The following is a 21,574-nucleotide window of genomic DNA, read 5'->3' on the forward strand; positions in this document are numbered from 1 at the left end:
AACATTTCTAATACGATTTCTAAAAATAAAGTTATATACACTAGTTTGTAATTCGGAATAAAGCTATTGTTAAAAATTTGCAGCCGAAACACCTTTAAAACTTAGATGGGCTCTAGCATCTATAGCTAAAGGACCTTGGTTCTACTTTGTGGGAAGGAGAAAGAAAAGCTCTGGCTCCTTTGGTGGAACAATGTTTCCTACCTCACTGCCAACATCCAGCTCATATATCTTTACAGAGCTCTATAATCATCTATCACTTTGTCTCTACAGTATTAGTCCTATCAGTGTACAAGCATGCTCTTTTCCTCCCTTCTTTCTGATCCTCATCAGCCCTGCTACCTATCTCTCTGTTCCCCTTTATAAGCAAGTCTTACAAACAAGGCTACCCTTGTACTACTGCCACATCCTCACTTTCTGTATCTCCTTCAGTTCACTTTAATCTTATTTCTGGCCGTCACCAATCCACTGAAAATGCATGTCAAGGTCAACTCAGCTGACTAAACTCTAGCTGCATTTATACAGTTGACTTATGAAACACTCCCTTTAACTTTTTGACCAAGAAATACTATTTTTGAATAATTTGTAATCACATCTTGTGAAGTGGTAATGTTCTGGAGGAAACAATGACCTAAAAAACACAAAATGGTTATGGCTACAAATGCTGAGAAAACTGTATTTGGTGACCAGGGTGACAAGGAAAGAAAGAGTGGCTATGTGGGGAAACCAGAACATATTTAGAAATGCTAATATGAAATCAGGAGCTGTCCAAGTTCACACATTCAATTCCACATTGCGAGTTGTATCTGGGTGTGGAGAGCAAAGGGTGACTGCATCCCAGCAGCCTCACTAGTAAAACATACATGAGCTGTGACAGCTGAGTAATCATTTAGAAGGAAAAAGTTTTAAAAGTACTGAGATACAACTGTAAATACACTGCATTGTATTAAAAATTGTCTTTCTATGTCAAGAGCTTTATAAGATTTAAACTATTAAACTCTCAAAATGAAGTTAACTTGAAACAAAATCAGGCCCCAGATATTTCACTAAACAATCCTTTACTGTGGTTACCATGTTATATTTCTTTCCCTTCCTCTGTTCCTTACTGGTAAAGATGGTCAAAGGACTGGTGAAGGTGGTATATTAAGTAAGTTATTAAGGGTCTCATATTTAATTGCATTATTACTGTTAACATCGACATGAATGTTTTAGATAAGATGGAAGTATAAACTTTTCTCATTAATTTTATCATACTAGAAACTTAAAATACATTCAAAATAGAAGATATAACACATATGTATTAAATTCAAAAGTTGTACATGTTCATTATATCCTAATTAATTTAATAGAAATGACAATCTCTAAAGTACACATTGAGTACAAAGCTCCTATTATAAATTTCTTCTCCATATTTCGACCAACCCTGAAATCCTCCAGGATGAAACACACCTGGTTTCTTCCTCTGCGTTTTCCATAATTCCTTCTTACTAGGGCTTTATAATTCTCATTTTTCTTGGTTAAGTAGTAATATAAAACACAATCAGGAACACTCTGTAAATAAGAAAAATATTTTTTTGAGTAATCAATGAAATAAATTTTTTAAAAGTCAAATAATACTTTCAAGGAAAACATCTGGTATTCTCAAAGTATAAATTGAGGAGAAACACACATGCCTAGCATTTTAAAGCATATCTAGGCTCTAGAATATATATATAGTACATTATAGTCTATTATTATATAGTCTATTTATATATTATATATAGACTACATGGCTCTAGAATATATGTATGGTATATACATAATCTACTGTTATATAGTCTATTTATATATTTTATATAGTCTGCATATGCACACATAAACATGTACACACACATATATATAGTCTACAAATGGACATTTCAGTTGTTTTAATCCAAATTATTTAAAAAATACCAAGAACTATAGGAAACATTTAAACACTGTCTTTAACCAATAACTAAATTCCCTTTCTTACTGCATATGTGTACACATTCAAAATGTCTCTTTAAATATTTTATTCAAAAATATCAATCCATTGTACAAAAATTTCAGGGAAAATCAGGACACCAATATTATAATTAGAAATTTAATAAAGTTCAAACAGCATTGCAATCTATGTGTTTTAGGGAAATACAGTATCAGGTCATTTTTCATTAACCATGAAAATTAGTCTGTATATAAGATTTGAGATCATGTAATTGAAAATGTCACTATACTAGTCGCAGGAGAATCTTTTCTGCAGCAAGCCTTTTGCAAAAATCAGTTCTATTTTAACTACTCTTGGGTATTAGAGCACAAAAATTTCAAATCATCACAAACTTATAAAATTCTCAGTGTGAATCAATTCTTACCTTCCTTTCCAAGTAGGATGCAATTAGTCCAAAGTTTTTTGGATGCTGGATAAACCTGTTTAAAAGTAACAACAACATATACACAAATATTTTAACTCAAAAAGAGGAGAGAAAAAAACCTTGGTAATAGAAATATTATGTACATACTAATTCCCAGTGGTTCCTAGCTGACAATCTGAGGAATGACTATCACTGGAGTCTTTTAAAGGGCACAGATTACTGGGCACCATCCACCGGGAACTGACTGGACTGGTGTACGTTAGAGGACAGCAATCTGTACTTTTAAAAAGCACCCCAAGGTGATTTAGACACCACCCAAATTTCAGTACCACTCTTAACATGACTATTAACCCCAGTTCGTGTCTGTCACCTACATTTCCACCTATAAACTTATAGGAAGATCATGTCAAATCTATAATCCCTACTTCCCAGAATAACCATTCAAATGTCAAAATGGGGCCAACTTTTTGGAAAACAGTTCAATTTACAAGTAAATGCCAATTACTTTTTACTAACTTATGTAAGCTTCTATTAGATAATAATTTAAAATTTAAATTACTTGTCCTTAAAGATCTCTTTCTCATGGTCAGTCCAAACATTCATAAACTGCCTATCTTTATAAACTTTCATAGGGTCTTCCATAAGCCCATTCATGTTAATAAACTTGACCCGTCTTTGTTCTGCATCAAACATCATAGGTGGGATCACAGAGAGCTGACGCATTTGTTTCTCATTATTCTGCAAACAAACAAACAAACAAACCGCATTTACATAAAATAAAATTTAAAGAGGGCCACAGACCGACTATTTTAATATACACTAAAAAAAAACACATATAGAGTTTAATGACAACAGCAGCATATATACTATTACATCTAACATTTAGTAATTGTTCATATATTTAATAAAAATTCATTCAATGAATTACAGAGGGAGAGATTAAACCTATTAATTTTTTACAATCCACTACTAATATCTGAGAAGAGTTTTTTACTTAAACAAAGCTGATACTTCAGATAATGGAATTTTAGACCTAGAAGATACAAAGTAATGTCAAGTTCATTGAAGTAATGACCTTATGAAGCATTTAATTATATTTAGTCTCATTTTTAAAAGTCTTAATATCATTTTAGAGAACAAATCTTAATGTCATTTTAGAGAATAAATAGAAAAATAAGCAAAGCACCAAAATCATAAGGTTATTGATTTTAAATTAACTAAACTCACTGATATTAAATATTCCTTGCTAATCTCACTCTTTCCATTGAAAATTTTAAACTATTATCCCTAGAATTTCAACTAAAACTTTGTTATATTTATACAATTTATTTTTCACAAAGCTTAATTTATTAAAGTTTAGAAGTACAAACTTCTATGAAAAAACTTTTACCAAAACTTTTCCTCAAAGACACATCTTACAAATCCTTACAAAGTCTATAATTTTATGGGGTACTCTCATCGGTTTGAACACCAAAGTACTATTTGGGGCTGACACATTAGCTTGAAATCACAACTGATACTAGTTTTAGATGCTTTCATGAAATTAAAAAAAAAAATCAAGCAAAGAAATTTAATACAGATTTAGTCATCACTGCAGGGATGATGGCCACAGATTTTGAAATACATTGCAATGTAATAACTGTCTTTGATCATTATTTAAGGGACAGCCTCACTCGAATAAGCAAGACCTTCCTAATTCAGAGATAAGGTTTGTTATAAAATCAAAACTAGCAAAACTCAATAGATAGGTTTGGACCAATTTTAAGAAACAGTATGAACATAGCTAAGAAGACTCAGTGCTAGGGACTGAAATCCTTTTTTATTCATACTGATTTATTAATATCACATTCTGTCTCTCTCCCAGGCTCACCTGGTTAGAGAGCATCCTTTGGAGATCACATCAAATACAAATATCTGCAAAATATACACGCTTTTGCTATTTTATAAAATATGAAATATGGCACCACCAACCAGCTCAGTCTTGTGACCTAGAAACCAAGGAGTCACTTTCCATTTCTCTTCCTTCCCATCCCCATACTTCATCCATCCATCTTGTCCTGTCTATTTTACCATCTGTTAATCTACCCTATCAGTCCCCTCCTATACATTCTGACTTAGGTCTTTATTTTTATCATAACAGCCTCCTCATCTCTTTCCATGCCTCCCTGTTGCCAAAGCCATATCTGTAAAATACCAAGGCAATCATATGACTGCCTTCTTTAAAACCTTGAATGGCTGGCCACAGTCTTTGAAACAGTTCAAATTTCCTAAATGTTCCCTCATTTACATACAAATAAACCCTTAGTTCTTTGGGTATGAGGCCAAAATTCCTGAATAATTAATGATTTAACTTGAATTAAAGTAATTTTCTTACCTCTTGCTCAGAGAGCCCATCAATAATTTCAGAAATCTCATGCTCACTCCTAGCAATGGTGGCTGAAAGACCAGCTCCCCTCTGCCCAACTCTAAATTTGAGAAAGAATTTATAAATATATTTAAAAGCCATTTATAAAGCAGACATATAAATATGTTACTTTCCTGATAAGACCTTTTTAACTAACTAGAAATCAGAGAAGAAACTTAAAATGCTATTAAGTACTTTACTTTGAGTCATCTACAAAATTAATAATAACTTGAATGCTGAGATTAAGATTTAAAGTTTACATGACCAAATTCAAATGGCAGAACTACTTATGGAAAACTTCTAGAAAAACCAGTTATTTGTGCCATTTTAATTCAAATACCAGTCTTTTGCCTGCCTTCCTGAGTAGAGAACTGCAGGCTTAGAAAAATACACCAAACATTTTTAAGAGGAAAAAAAATAAAACCATCATCTCTCACAAAAAAATCGTGATTAAAGAGGCTTACAGGACTCTTACATGGGACAGCGGAGAAGAAAATTAAAGTTTTTCCTTTGCAAAATATTTGTTCTTTAAAAGTAAAACGAATAAAAAACTACCTATTAATATCAAAGAATTTCTTAATTAGCAACCAATTTAATACTGTTTATGTTGGTAGGTAATGAAGAACTAAGAGATATTCAAGTCCATTCTTATTAACAGTCATTTCCAAAGAAATGGGTATTTTCAAGAACTGAATAATTTCAAAATATTTGCTTAAATTTAGATTCAACAGCATGATCAAGTATAAAAAATTAATATTAAATTCACTAAGATGTAATCTTTGCTAGTTGATAATGAAGTTTTATATTCAAGATAAAAGTTCTTTATGAACTTTCTTAATGATCAGATTTAATAACAATAAAATATTGTAAAAGATCAAAAGTGTGATTCAAAGGAAAACAGCATAGTCATTAAACAGCGAACTACTTACCGCTGAAATCTTTCTTGCTGTTCTCTTTGTTTTCGAATTTCTGGAAATTGCTTTTCATAGTACTCTCTTGTTTTGCTTTCTTTAGCTTTCCTTCGAGGATTATTTTCTATTCTGTCCACTTTTTTCTCCCATGCCTCCATGAGTTGATCATAACGTTGGCAGATTTTTTGTTCCTATTAAATACCCGCAGCAAATTAATAATTAAACGAAACTCTGTGATTCTGACAAACGTAATACTTTAAAGTAACTGCTACTTCTTAAGGCTAAGTCAGAAGTACATTTGGCCTATGACTCAATTGTGAATGAAAAGCTGTCCTTGATCTGAAAGAGAGAGAAACAGAGTTCTATTTCCCATGAAAGCTCAACACATACAGAGTATATTCTGGTGCAACTTTTTTAGTTAACATTAAGGCCATACAATTAACAAACGAACTGAGAAGCTACTACGTGCAGCTGACTACCTGCTTTTATTATTTTTCTGATAAGACTACATGTCTTGTCAAAAACGATGTAAAATTAAAAACAGAATCACATAAACAGTTCGTAATCCCAAACACCCAAAGGCAACCAAGTAAACATTTTGTTGTTATCCTTCCAAACTGTCAGAGAAAACACACTTTAACCATTACTCTGCTGTTGGAGGTTTCAGTTAACTTGCAGTTTTCATTATAAATAATGCTATATTACATTTTTGACAGTCTAGAAAAGTCTAGAAATTTTATGATAAAAAGAAATCCAGTGAATGGCATGAAATTAAGAATACTATAGAAAAATGAGTAAAATATAATCTTATTTTATAAATACAAAAGAAAGTACCCTCCTGCATAGGAAACTGTATACAAGTCTGATGACTCACGAAAAACTGTTAACACTGGTCATCTCAAGAAAAGTGGCATTAAAGAATACTATCCTCCTCATACTCCATACAGACCACCCCCCAAACCCCGCCTTACTTCTCAATTGTTCTTTTCAACTCCTGTATGTTTCTTTATCCTTCCCCTTTTTTCCATCTCTGCTGCTTCCTCAGTGCAGGCCAACACCAAACCCTCAACTAGATTAAACTAAGAGCCTCCTAAATGTCTCCCCCATTGTGTTCTTAATGGTGTAGCCAGATGCAAATTCTTAAAATACAAACCTGAACATTTCATTTCCTCAATTCACTTAATAGATGCCCTCAGGATCTAATCCAAAGTATTCCAGGTGGCCTCCTGAGCTGTGTAAGACCTGGCCCTGGCTTCCCCTAGAAGCATGTTTACTTATCTGTCCCCAATTACATGTAATGGGCTCCATTTGGGGCTCCCTAAGGGCTAAAATCAGATAGCTATCTTGCTCACCTTTGTAGAATGATTAGTGAGACAAAGTAAACAGCCAATAAATATTAAACAAATCAGTGAACATATAAACTTTATAACTAAATACTCTATTAAATACAGTAACAAAATCTGTGCATCACCAGATAGCAAATTTAGCAATTACCATAACAAAATTATTGAAAAGAAAAAAATACTTTAGCTGTTTTCTTATTTAATATTTGTATGTTCTTGGCAAAAAAATTCAAGACTGAAGGACCATACTGGCAAATTATAACATTAAAAGTAACATGCCAAATAAAAGCTGCTGAGTCTTGAGCTTTACAATTCATTAACTGTCAGGTCATTAAATATAAGGTACAAAGTTCATTTTTCATGTGAATTAAAGAACAGCATTTATTTTCTAAATGACTAAATTTAAATGAATCGACAGTTTATCTAAAATTAGTATGAACATGTTATGAAAAAAAGAATAGTAGCATTATATTTTCTATAACTTAATTTCCATGATAATTATAACCATAAAACTTTTGGACTGCAAGTCATATAATAAATATGAAAAACTATTTGAAAAAAATGAACTTCGGCTAACCCAATTTCTAATGAGAGAACAGTAGTATCCAATCAGCATGACCATAACTTACCAATATTTGTTTGAGGGTTAAGAGACTAATGTAGATAGATCATCCTATTCTTCTATCATATTTTTTAACTACTCACCATTTTCTTTGTTTTGGCTAGATGAAAATGTTATACACAACCAAAGAAATTAATTTGATAATAATATTAAATGTGAATTATGATATCAAAGTGTTGCTAGAATTAAATTTACATTTAAGTCATCTATTGTTACTTTCTAAATCAGCACCTTTCTCAAATATAATCAAGAACCATTCTCATTATAATGAGAAAGTGAATGCCTACATGAGCACGAATGGGAAAACTACACAAATTTCAGTTAACAAGGATAGGACCTCACCCTTTGTTTTCTTGCATGATTTCTTCTTTTAAAAAATAAAATGAGTTTTTTCCTCATCACCTGGTTTCTAGAAGAGAAAAATATGGTTGTATGACATTAAGAAAAAGCACAGTTTAATAATGCATTCACTTTTATTTTTCAGAGACACTGAAAAACAAGCAAAGATCACTTAAGAATATATGATGTAATCAGTTAATCCTAATTTTTTTCGCCCTGAAAAATAAGACTTGCAACAATTAGAACTAACTAAAATTCCTCCCATTCTACAGCAAGACTTTATACAAATAGTTTGTTTTCAATTATCACAAGTAATTATAAGGCAAATATTATTTTCTAATTATAATTACAGTTATTATCTGATTCTTCTTAAGAACTCTGGTGACATAAACATCTTTGTACACTCTGGAGGAGAGGAGGTAGAAGAGAAGGAAAAGCTTTTAAAGTTACCTCTCTACCTCAGGATTGGTGCTGACCTCCCTTTCTATAGAATGTATATCAACATAAAGAGGTGTTTTCTGCTTTAAACAGATTTTCTTCAGTCACAGAAATAATACAATCGACTCTAAGAAGTAAGGGAGGGCAATGTAACAAGGCAGGAAAACTTCTCTTATATCTTAATGTAACAGTTTCACTTTTTAAAACTGAAGCATTGTGATCTTCAAAAACAATGACATGCAGGTTCAAATAGAAATATTTATACCCCACCTACTTCCAGAAAGGATTTCAAGCTGATTATTCAAATATAAATACAAAGCCAAGCAAGTAGAAGTAATTTTTTGGATTATCTGCCACTCAGGACTAACAGTGACACTGGCTCCACTCAAATAAGCAAGGACAATCAGGAGCTGGCTATATGGAAAAGTAGCCAAGACATGAAAAGAATTATTAAAAGGTACATTTGCTATTTCAAACAAAGCAAATGACGATGATGAAAGAATAGCTACTGAATGATTCATAATGGGTGCATGCAGCTGAGTAAATGATATTTCACAAAGAATTTCACACAAACAGTAGAAGCGTTACCATATATTCAGTTCACTCTAATTGTAATTATGTAGTACTCAAAAGCAAATGACAATCAATAAATATAATTTAAAATGTTTCCTAAGAATTTAAATGAGGAAGTCAGCCAGTCAGTAACCCAGCTCAGGTCAGTGTGCTAAGCATTATAGATAATATGACATAAATTAGAGCTGCTCTCCAGCTAGTACTAGGGGGGAAAAGACAGAACACAAACATAACTTTGTGAAGACTTCGTGAGAAAAAAAAAAGCATTAAAAGTAGCTAACTAGATTTTATCAGCTATTCTTTTAAAATATGTTAGAACAGCTAAACAGTTCCAAAATAAGGTATATTTTATATGAATTTGCCTAACCTACTCCTAAGGGTTGTCAAGACCACAGTAGCATCTAACAGAAAAGTTCTACGTATATAACTTTTATTATGAACCACTTTCTTAACAAAAGTTAAAATTATTCAAATTTCAATTTTTTTCATGCATACTACCATGCAAATTATATTTGCCACCAGTTCTGCAAAGTAGTCAACTACTGCATATACTCTCAGAAATTTTTTAAAAAGATATATATAGCAATGTGCTTATTAGTAACTGTACTAGTAAATAATTATGTTGTTTATACTTAATAGAACATATAAAGTAGAAATATCACATTTTTTGTCATAAACTAAGAATAATTCACCTAAAACTCTTAAAGTATGATAGTTTTAAAAAATATATACCTATCTAGCCTCCTCTCTTACTTCAATCAGATTAAGAAATTAGGTTCTCTTTTTCATTTATTTTCTTATTCCAAAATCCGCATCCATAAAAGCCTGGTATCTAGGATGAGCAAGGCTAAGCAAACTACATTCTGGAGCAGTCTCTTCACCCAGGTGAGGTGACTGAGCGCTTCCAAGGCACCAGGACATTAAATGGCAGAAGGGTCTACAAATACCGTCATTAGCAAGAGTCATGGAAGGGATTTCCCTAGAATAGGATTTTGAATAATGATAAAATGATCCGTGGCACTTCTACTTTGCAATGGCAGATGTGGCTTGGTGGGGGACGGTGTCATCACTAGTCTTAAATGAAAAAGCTTCATTATCTTACTTCATCATGCGCCTTGCAGGTACTCCACTGAAAAAAAGACAAAACAGGAGGCAAAAAATTCAAGCCTCAAGGTAAGCCATTTCAATGTTAAGTATCCACCTTTTTTACTAGCAGATTATAAAACCAGCTAGTTTTACGCAATAATTTATTTCATTTTTTGGCCTCGGAAACTCAAAGCTGTTACCCCAACCCCCAAGAAGCCAGAGGAAGATAACATATAGTAAAATGACAGCAAATTACACAAATCTAAAACACACCTACGCTACATTATAATAATATGTCAGCAGATAACATAAAAATGATCTCTTTATAGAATATATGGTCTTTAACTGAAGAACTCCAAAAATGATAAATACTTACGTCTTGATGTTTTCATGGTACACCTTGGTATCTGATGGCTGGTTATAGAGTGGCTATAAAATAAATCAAACATTTATATATAAAATGTTGTACATAAGTCTAAGAAGAGACAAAAACAAATTTACATTTTAACGTAAGCCCAGATAAATTAATAATGGGTCTACACAACATATGCCCTACCAAAACCTCCAGACTTTTGGGTTTCCTGAATAACTCTATCCCATCTCCTGATTATGCCATTCCTGTAAGAAAGTTTATAAATCCAATGCATACTATAATAAATATTTATTTTTAATTTTAAAGGCAAAGGAAGATTAAGCACCATTATCATCCTAACGGAATAATTCAAAGAGCTTTATTTTGTTCTTACTTCACTCATGCACTATTATTTTAAACTTTATCACAAATTTACTGCTCAGCTACATTCCTCTCATCTCCAAAACAAACAGATTGTATTCCATCTTAACCCAAGAAAGACTATTACAAAAAAGCACTAGAAACAAAAAAAAGAAATTGTTTACTTACTAATTCAACTTTTGGGCCAAGACCTTCAAATATTTTATGAGCTTCTTCTGCTTTTTTCTACAAAGACATTATTATATTGTATAATTAAAAATTATATTACCTAAATGCAAAATCACTACCAATTTAATATTTACCTAAAGACAACTCTACAGTTAACTTATTCATATTTCCAAATATTCTTCTTTCATATGAAAGGCTGAAATACTCTCTATTTTCAGTTTCCTAACCAAATTCAGTCAAAGCTTAACACTTGTATTTAAAGTACCACCTAAAGAATTGGTAAGTTCTTAAAAGCAAACACATATTAAGATTCTAGGAAGAGGAAACAGAGATCTACAGTTAGAAATGAATCCCTCAAATATTATGAATACTTCAACTCATATATCTTTAATGAAATTTAAATACATAAAGCACTGTAAAGTTGCCCATCTTTGCTGTGGTAAAACAAGTCAATCTCTTTGGAGACCAGCTTATAATAAGCTTACTTTCTAGCTAAATAAAACCTTAGTAATAGCCCAAACAACAAAGGAAACAACTAGTTTGAATAACTCAAAAGTATTCAGCAGTAAATAAATGCTGAATTATATATGTTTACATGCCATTTTCAAAAGTAAAATATTCTAGGTCAAAGTCCTGTCTATACAGCGAACTTCTTTTAATAGATAAATAAAATATAACAAAATTCAATACTAAAGATGTTTAAACTGGAATTATATGACTAGCAAATGTCTCAGTGGTTCTCAAATCTCTTGCTCCCAACACATTTTCATTAGGAACAATGGCTCACTGCCTGGGGCAAACCCCCACCTCACTGCATCTGTGGCTGGGAAACTCTCCGGGGCTTCTGAAGTGGCACACAAATGGGAATGGTTATAAATCAGTATTTCCCAAATGTAAAGAAATAAATATAAATAAATATTCTCCTTTTCATCTCATTTACTGATCACAATCAATCAGTCGAAAATTTATTTAGTACATATTATGTGCAAAGAACTATATTTACCCAGCTTTGTAAGCACAAAATAGTGCTTTCGAAACTCCAAGAAACATTAACTTGCATAGCAAATTCTATTTCTATAGATAGTTTTAAGGCAGCATTTGTCAACCTTGGTACTATTAAAATTTTGGGTCAGATATGTCTTTGTTGTGGGGGCTGTCTTACGCATTGTAGAATATTTAGCAGCATCCCTGGCCTCTTCCCACTATATGCCAGTAGCACTCCACTCCTCTCCCAAGTTATGACAATCAAAAAGTCTCTGGTTGAGAACAACTGCTCTAAGGTCACTATTAATCTTAAGAAGCCAAAATTATAACAAGATTCTAATTTATTAGCTTAAGGCATATATTAAATAACAAATATATCACAGATGATAAATTCGGAAATACCTAGCACTTGCAACTAATGCTCTGTAGACCCAACACTCACCAGTTTTTAAATATGCTTTCTCAAGGCACTCTGTATTAGAATCTATACCAAGAACAGGCAGGCTAAGTGGAATTGTACATAAATAATACTGAGAGACAAGGGAGCAAAATTATGGCAAATATTTACTAGTATCCTATTACATAAAGGGACTAACCTTTTCAGGGCTAATTTTAAAGGCTGGTATTTAAGAGGTTTTCAGACCCCAAGATTTAAGTTTTGCAAAGTTTTATTAAATATTTGACTTCATGTTGGCTTAATTGCTAAGAGAAGATTAACCAATAGTTTGGCAGAAAAAAATTTAATTTAAAACCCTCATATTTCCATATTATGATTTTTATTCTAAGTTGACAGATAGAAATAATTAATTCCTCAAACATATTGACGCTAAGAAAACAATGAGTAAGACTACCCTTCCTGGAGTAGGAGGCGAAGAGGTCTTGAAAGGTTTCATAGAGAAAATGATATTGGAGCTGGGTCTTAAAATAGAAGTGTACTCAACAGGCAAGAGACAGACAACAAAGACAAGACATAGGGACACCTGAATGCAGGGCCAACATCATGGGGTAAAGGTACTAAACAACTTCAAGTGAACATTCAAGAACCATTCTGGAAGGATATCACTAAGGAAGGAGCATCATCAGGCCAAGGGCCAGGCAAGTAAGGCATGTAAGCATTGATAAAAAGTTTGGGCTACTCTATAGAAAGTAGAAAATCATCAAATGGTTTTACTTGGAAAGTCATGTCAAAGGACCCAAATATGAAGGATGGGTTAAAAAGAAAAAAGGCTGAAGGAAGGAAACTCACTATCTGTGTGAGAGATGAGGGCTCAAATTAAACTACCACCAAAGGAGAAGCAATGCAGCAGACCAATATTTAGGAAGCAGAAATGATGCTCTTTGCTGATTAGCTAAATCTATAGTGGCAAAGAGAAAGAGATAATTCCCAGGACACTGGCATAGTTGACTAGAGGCTGCTAGCACTAAGTATACTCTCCACTGTTGATCCTTTTCTTTGTTTTGACATTACATTAACTTGTAAATCATTTGATTAAAATTTGAAAACTACAGTATGCGTACCCCCTTCCCTATACATATTGTAATTCTGAAATTAGAACATTTATAAATATTTTGGGAATCCCAAACTAGGAAGTAAAACAGCAAATTGAACTGTTAAAAATAGTCCAAGAGAAGAGTCTGTTTAGAGACTAATGAGTGTTAGTCTGAAGTTTAAATACGATGCAAGGCAATTTTTCTCTCAGGAAGCCAACTTTAACAGTCACTTTTGGGAAGTTTTCTTCCTTCCACTAACTTCCTAAGTAAAAGAAAGATGCCTCACACAAGAAAATGACTCCTCTCTCTTAAGCCACATTTGGCTTAATTCCCAACCAGTGCAGACTGCTGCCAAACAAGGAACAGGGGTACATGTTTGTCATCATCTCTCCTTGCCTATGGTGTGGAAACAGATAAGGTCATTCATTCATTATAAAAAGCTCAAGAAAGAGTGAAGGCCTTACAAAAGGCAGCATGGTGAGGCAGAAATGATACTGAAAAGTTAGTCCTAAGAAAACCTGTGCTCCAGACTCAGCTGTGCTCTCATAACTTCCGATCCAGGAACCTCTATTACAATTCTATAACTGCACAAGTACAACCACTGCAGATAGCTAGTAGCAGGGCATACAAAAGTAATTTATTTTTTAAAAGATAATGCCTACAGTACTGTGAGGTGAAAATAATCCTCACTGTAATTCTAATACTAAGACAGATTTCAAATTTGGATGTTCTTATATTTTTCACAGACCACATGACAAACTAAGTATGTAAATGTTAAAATGGAAAAAAGAGATCTGAAAGGAAGTTTCAGTTTTGTTGATGGGCATCAAGAAACATTTACCATACTAATTAATGAAAACATATATATACAAAAATTAAATACAAATTAAGTTCTCTATCAGATCCTATTCGACAGCTTTCAGTCCTCACATCCTAGTCAGGCAACCACAGAATTCACTAATGCTGGAATTCTTTATAAGGCCTGTAAGACAAAGCTAATTAAGAAATTCAATCAATTAACAAATATCATTGAATTCGATTTATTTGAAAATCAATTCACACTAAGAAAGAATTCAACATTTTATTTTACAGAATTCTTTCCCATTGTTATCGGTTCTAATCCCTATTTACTTTATCCTTATGGTCACAAAATGGCCATGAAGCGCATTAGCCCACAAAGGTTATTTTACTTGTTCTACAGAGTATTTTTTTAAAAGCAGGAAATTTCACATAGAACTCCACATTTCTGGCTTCTTAAGTAAGGGAGCACTTGTTCACCCCAGGTCACATCCCTGCATGACCAAAGAGCACTGCCCCTCTAGGCGTATCATGAGGCAATCCTCATCACTCATTTTTCTTACTGCCCCCTTCACCCTCACAGGATCAATCTTCCTGTACATGGCTCTGTCCATTTAATAAACGGACTAATTTTTAACTCAGCCAAGAAAATAACATTAATTCCCATGTTACCTGCGTAACACCTATCTTAACTGTTATGTATCTAATGACTTTCAATGATCTATATATACACATACATGTATATGTGAGTACAAGATCATTTCTATAAATGTTTATTTATGAATTCACAGTTGCTTTTCTTAAGACCAATTTCCTTTAGGATCTGGGCTACTACAAAGTTATAGGCTGCCTGTGTAAGATGTACAGACTCTTAAAATTCCAATCACTACAAAGCAAATAAATCAAAGGAATCCCAACTTCTACCTTATGACCTTCTTTAGCTAATAAGCCTATTCTTTCCCATAACACTTAAAGCATATTATTCTTTTTTGGACTGGGGACTTCTGGAAGCTCAGTGTTAAGCAGCTCCATTGGAAAGTTTTCTTTACATTAAGGTGAAATCAGTTTCCTTTTAACTGTTAGTTCCAAGCTGGCTTCAAAAACTACCTTTGACATCGCAAAATTATTAACAGAACTGAGGCCTGGCTTTCCTAAATCCATGGACGCTTCTAATTGTGAGTATAAAAAAAAAAAAGAAGTTATTTTAATAAACCTAAAAAAGCAAAGTCTACCTTAAGGTCAGTGGCCTTATACTTTATAACTAAGATTCAAACCATAGCCCAGCTATCAAATCTGAAGCAGATAATGCAAGTCATTTCCACATCCAATGACCCATCTCTACTAGAATGGTAATAGTGGCATTAAATGTCTCTTATAAAGTAATAAACTATAGAATAGCTGTTTTATATTATTTGCTACAAACTTGCTGGCCAGTATTTAAATAGGAGATTCAGCTGATAAAGTTATACTCTCATTAAATAATATTTGTACAATATATAATAATTTAAGACACAACTGTCAATTTTTCTTCAATCTATAAGGAAAATACCACCAAGCCTCAAAGTTTAAGAATATTATTATAACAGAAGCCAGGTTTTAATACAACTAACATCACAAGAGAACACAATGAAAACTAAAAATGACACAGGTAAGTGATTTTAAAGGCCTGTGCCATCAGAAATGGTATGGCATGAGCTTACCCGATTCTCATCATAAATAATTTGGACAATACTGCGGTGTTTCTGCTCCACAGGAGGAGGAGACACAGGCTTCTCAGGCTCAGGAGGTTTAGCTGCTTCTTCTTCAAGTTGTTGCTAAAAGAACCAAAAAGGAAGAGTCAGGCATCTGCTGCATATCACCCCCACCAGTAATTAATCACTAGACATAACACATGCCACTAAGCAATGCTTTGCCAATCCTATAGAGCAATCATTTACTCTTCTAGGGTCTAACAGACCCAGGGCTTTAACGAATCAAATCAGATTTATTTTGAGTAATAACTAAACAATATAAATCATTACCTCATTAGATAAATAAATTCTCTTATATTTTAATTCTGATAAACCAAAATAATAAGAAAAACTAAATATACGAAGGTACTCCCCCATATACTTCTATCAGAATGACCTTTTGTGGCGCTGGAAAAACATTTATACATTATGCACTCAGCATGTACTAATTTCTGGTGCAGAGAGTATGGGAGAACCACCTTTAAGGATTAGTCCTTAATTCAGCATAACACCATGCCCCCACCCCTCACTGGACTATATTTTGTAGTCAAGAGGCACTGGCAAAATCATAAGAATATGGCATACTGGGATGTGTAATTACAAAACAGAAAGCTATCTATACTACTCTGCCTGAGTTTGAGCCTTAGGGTCATCCTTCACAAGTGGTGTGATCCTACCTAAGACCCTTTCTAAGTCCTTACCTCAATCTTTAGTAAGGATATAAACCACTCACATATAAAGGATGGATATTAATCCTACCTATCATATAGCTTTTTGAGAGGACTGAACAAAAAAAGCACATCACAACTACAAATATTTAGTAAACATTTCCTACAATTATAACTTAAGTAAGCAAGAACTTTGTCTGCTTGGTTCATTGCTTTTTTTTCCCTACCACCTAAACCACTGATATCTAGCAAATGCTCAACAAATAGTCACATGAATTTAGTGTAAGTTCACTTCCTAAGATAATAAAAAAGACATTAGGTAAAGATGTTAGGTCTACTCAAAGACTAGAAGAAAAAACTGTCTGTAGTACTAACAGTCAAGGCTATCATTACTATAATTCAGACCACAGCCAAATGAAAGGACAAAAATCCTCCAAGAGAGAAGAGTCAATGACCATTTCCACTTTGGAATTGAAAATATTCTTGCAGTCTGCTACCTATATAAGCAAAAAATAGATATTTGGAGTTGAGATCATTTTTATGGAAGTAAGTTCTACAAGCAGGCCCTTTCTCTCCTTTGCCCTAAGAGCCTTCTTTTAGAATCCCTGTTAAGTACAAAAGGAATAAACAAGTTTCAAGAAATTACATTTTGTTCTCAGCGCCTAAGTAGCCATGGGACAAAATTATTGGGACAGAAAAGTCTAAAAACAAACAAACAAAAACAAAAAACACAGACTTTCCTACTCTATTTGTTCTTTTATATTATCTTTATAATAATTTTGCAAAAATTTAAAAATAAATTTAGCTGGAATTTTTACTGAAAGTGTAAACATATGAATTAACTGAGTGTACAATATCATTAACACTGTTTCTACCCACCTGTAATATATGTTTTGATTTACTCAAGTTGTCTTTTATTGAGAGCTATTGAACATCACATAATGGTCATATATTTCATAATTTTTAATTATTATAATTGGTTATATGTTATTATTTACTGTGTCACATAATATTCAATACATTCATTATCTTAACTCATACAACACTCACAAGATTTAGTTGGTGTTATTAGTAGTATTAACATATTATAAGTGAAGAAATAGAAAAGACAAGACCAACGCAGTCAAATCAGATCGACTAAGACTTAGAAAAAAAGTGAAGCGTATTATTATAAATTTAACATGAGTCAATAAATAAAAGAGGGTTTAACATATTTTTTTTAAAAAAAGCAAGTTATTTTAATGACCAAGCAGATTTTAAAATGAGCCAAATTAAAATTCCAGCAATAAAACATAATTACTGAAACTGAAGATATATTTGATAGATTGACTATATAACTGAAAGACATTTAAAAGCTGCCCACAATGAAGCCCGAAGAAATAAAAAATGAGAAAAAGTAATTAAGACACATGGAAGATGAGTGATATTATATTAAACAGGAATTTCAGAAGGAGATAACAAAGAAACTTTAAGAAAGGGTTTGGTTAAAAAAAAGATAATGGCTTAGAATTTTCCAGAACTGATGAAAAACCCTAACACATTCAGGAAACCCAATGAATTTTAAACAGGATAGATTAAAAAAAGAAAGAAAAAAACACCCCACTCCTAAATATCTCATTGTAAAAACAACAACACCTGAAGAAAAAGATATTGAAAGCAGCTAGCGAAAAAAATTCAGACTATCCACAAAAGAATAAAAATTACAGTAAGGGCTGATGTTTTAAAAATGGAAGCCAGAAGCTGAGAAAATAACCACATACCAAGTGAAAAAAAAAAATCTTTCAATAAACAGGCATAAATAAAAGATGACATTTAAGTCATAAAAACCAAACAAATACTGAATTTACTAACAGATCCTCACTGAAAGATGCTCTTCAAACAGAAGCATGTGCCCCCAAATGGAAGATCTGCATTGCAAGGAGTGATAAGCAAATTAAGATGGTAGATACGTGGGTAAACCTAAGTGAACATGACTCTATAAAGTAATGTCTACGGTGGTTTAAAAAAACAAAAAAGAAATAAAATATGACAACAACAGCATAAACACTGGGCAGAAAGAGAAAGTAATCAAGAAGTTTTATGCCTTCATACTACTTAAGAAGATGGTTAAGACACTAATAAATTTTAAGCTTCAAGTTAAAAAGGCTGTTAAAATTTTCTGGGGAAACCACTATAATCAAAGAAATGTGTAAAAAAATCTAGAGTAGTAGGGCAGGAGAAAATGGAATAATACCAAAAAAATCAATCCAAAAGAAGGACTAAGAAAAAACAAACAAAAGTATCAACATCAGCATAAAATAAGACAGGACAAGTAGTAAGCATAAAATAAAATACTTAAAAATAATTGAGATGTTACCAATCATCATAATCAGTTTAACTAAATCATCCTGTGGAAAGACAGGTTGTCAGAATGGATAAAAAAGAAAAAAAATCCTGCTATATGCCTATATAAGATACATCTTAAATATAAGGGCACAGAAAGTTAAGGGATGTAAAAAAATTAACCAGTATCAACCAAAAGAAGGCTGATCTGCAATGGTAGAAAGGATTACCTTAGATAGAATGTCATTACCTTATAGTAAAAAGTTTCACTGACCAGGAAAATAACAATTATAAACTTGCATACATCTAAAACAAGAGCCTCAAAATACACAGGATAAAAATCAAGAATTGGAAGAAAATATTTGCAGATTACATACTTTGATAAGGCGTTACTATCCAAAAAATATGAACTAATGCAACTTAATAGCAAAAAAGAAAAAAAAATCCAATTAAAAAAATAGGTAGAAAATCTGAATAGACATTTTTCCAAAGACATATGGATAGCCAACAGTTACAAGAAAGGTACTCAGCAACACTAAACATCAGGGAAATGCAAATCAAAACCACAATGAGATACTACTGCATGCCCATAAGGATGGCTATTATTAAAAACACAGGAAATAAATTTTGGTGAAAAGGGAACACTTGTGCACAGCTGGAGGGGATGTAAATCCTGCAACCATTATGGAAAACTGCACTGCGATTCATCAAAGAATTCAAAATATGTGAAATAAGTGAGACAAAGACAAATACCATGTGATCTTTTATATGAAATCTAACGTGCACCAAAAAAAATTTTTTTAAAAAGAGCTTAGATATAGAGGCCAGACTGGTGGCTGTCAAAGGTGGACAGGTGGGCCACACGGGTGAAGAGAGTCAAAAGTTATGGGAATGTGATGTGTAGCATGCAGATTACAGTAAATAATACTGTACTGCATATTTGAAAGCTGCCAAGGGAGTAAATCTTCAAAGTTATCAACACGAAGAAAAAAAACCTGTAATTATATATATGTTGACAGATGTTAACTATACTTATCGTGGTGATCATTTCACAATATAAACAAATACTGAATGATTGTTTTATACCTGAAACTAATGTAATGTTTTATGTCGATTATACCTCAATTAAAAAAAAAAGGTGAGAACTACTGGGAAAAAAGAACAAACCCAAAATCATAATGGTAACTGTTAAGTTGAAAAAAAAATAATGAGACAAGCTATAGACAACCTTTTAATGAACATACATTCTTCTCAAGTATGATCAGAGTATTTTTAGGAACACTGACCATCATACTAGACTTAAATTCAAAAACAAAAAATTTCACGACTATTTATTAGAGACAACACTCTCTTCAAAATAAAGTTAGAAATCAGGTGGTTCCATAGAATAGTGGTTAGCACGTCTGCTTTACACATAAAAGGTCCTGGGTTCACACCCCAGTGGAGCCACAGTCCATACCCCAGCTGCACCAGGCCCCAGGGGTGCGCTGTGAGCACGTGGGAAGAGACACCTCACTTTCAGAGATCTACTTCTTAAGGGGAAACAGCAGCAGCATCCCTAAGTCAGGGGTAGAAGTGAGGAGTGGGGGGAGGGGAGGTTTAGAATTAAAAGAAAATATTAAGTTAGAAATCAAATAACTAAAAATAGTCAAGAAAAAATTATATCAAGATATTTAAAAACACTTCTAATTAATACGGGGGTAAAAGAAAGAAACTATAAAGGATAATATAAAGTACTACAAAATAAAACTTGTTGAATGAAGTTAAAGTAGAGTACAGAGAAAAAAAAAGAATATTAAAGCTAAAAATTTGATTTGTTCAGAAGATGACATAAAGACGAAAATAAAACTTTAATATGAAGCCCAAACATATAAAGATATAATGATATTCCAAAATATAATAATCTCAAAAAAGATTAAATGGGAAAAATTATCTCTAGAAGAAATAGAATGATTTTTTTTTTAAAGTTGAATCACTAAAAACTTTTCACACCAACACAAAAAAAATACCCAGTAGGCCAAGCTGATTTTGCCAAGTTCTATCAAACACTAAAAGAACAAATAAATATAATCTTACTCAAATTACTTGAGTTTAGAAATGTTATGACATTAGTATGATCTGTTACCAAAACAGACAAAAAAAGTATAAAAAAATAAAACTAAAGACTGATCTAACAAATAAGAAACAAAAATACCGAAATAAATATTGTTAAAGGAAAGCCAGCAATTTATAAAAAATAGATAGCTAATACATCATGACTAAGTTTGGTTAAATCTAGAAATTTATAAGTGATTTAACAATAGAAAACAAATTTAATGTAGTTCATTACAATATATCAAAGAAGAAAAATTATGTGATCAGCAACCTTATGGAGAAAAGCATTTGATAAAATTCAACATCCCTTCCTAATTAAAACTGATGAAGAATAGAAAGGAATTTCCCACTGTGATGAAGGATATGTACAAAAAACTGACATTATAATTAGCAGAAAAGGTAAAAGGCATTTCTTCAAAAACAGAAAATGAGAATATTGTATTGTGATCTTAACCAGAGATACAGGCAATAGAAAAGTAAGAAAAAGGTTTAAGAACTGGAAAA

General features: G+C 32.4%; 1 protein-coding gene across 20 annotated transcripts in view; it reads right to left on the reverse strand.

The window, feature by feature from the left end:
* Nucleotides 1-21,574, reverse strand: part of NCOR1 (nuclear receptor corepressor 1) — a 171,474-nt gene that overhangs the window by 89,181 nt on the left and 60,719 nt on the right. For 10 of the 20 annotated variants that reach the window (XM_036223863.1, XM_036223862.1, XM_036223872.1 and 7 more), the window contains 10 exons: nucleotides 15,957-16,070; nucleotides 10,984-11,040; nucleotides 10,459-10,511; nucleotides 10,099-10,125; nucleotides 7,989-8,055; nucleotides 5,700-5,872; nucleotides 4,741-4,831; nucleotides 2,926-3,104; nucleotides 2,367-2,421; nucleotides 1,447-1,548 (listed from right to left, as the gene is read on the reverse strand). In XM_036223863.1, coding sequence (XP_036079756.1) covers nucleotides 1,447-1,548; nucleotides 2,367-2,421; nucleotides 2,926-3,104; nucleotides 4,741-4,831; nucleotides 5,700-5,872; nucleotides 7,989-8,055; nucleotides 10,099-10,125; nucleotides 10,459-10,511; nucleotides 10,984-11,040; nucleotides 15,957-16,070 — 918 coding nt within the window. The remainder of the gene's footprint in view (nucleotides 1-1,446; nucleotides 1,549-2,366; nucleotides 2,422-2,925; nucleotides 3,105-4,740; nucleotides 4,832-5,699; nucleotides 5,873-7,988; nucleotides 8,056-10,098; nucleotides 10,126-10,458; nucleotides 10,512-10,983; nucleotides 11,041-15,956; nucleotides 16,071-21,574) is intronic. The other 10 variants (XM_036223873.1, XM_036223868.1, XM_036223867.1 and 7 more) reach the window with 1 other exon arrangement.

The sequence above is a fragment of the Rousettus aegyptiacus genome, unplaced genomic scaffold (assembly GCF_014176215.1).
Source record: "Rousettus aegyptiacus isolate mRouAeg1 unplaced genomic scaffold, mRouAeg1.p scaffold_m13_p_6, whole genome shotgun sequence".
In the NCBI taxonomy this organism is placed as follows: Eukaryota; Metazoa; Chordata; class Mammalia; order Chiroptera; family Pteropodidae; genus Rousettus; species Rousettus aegyptiacus.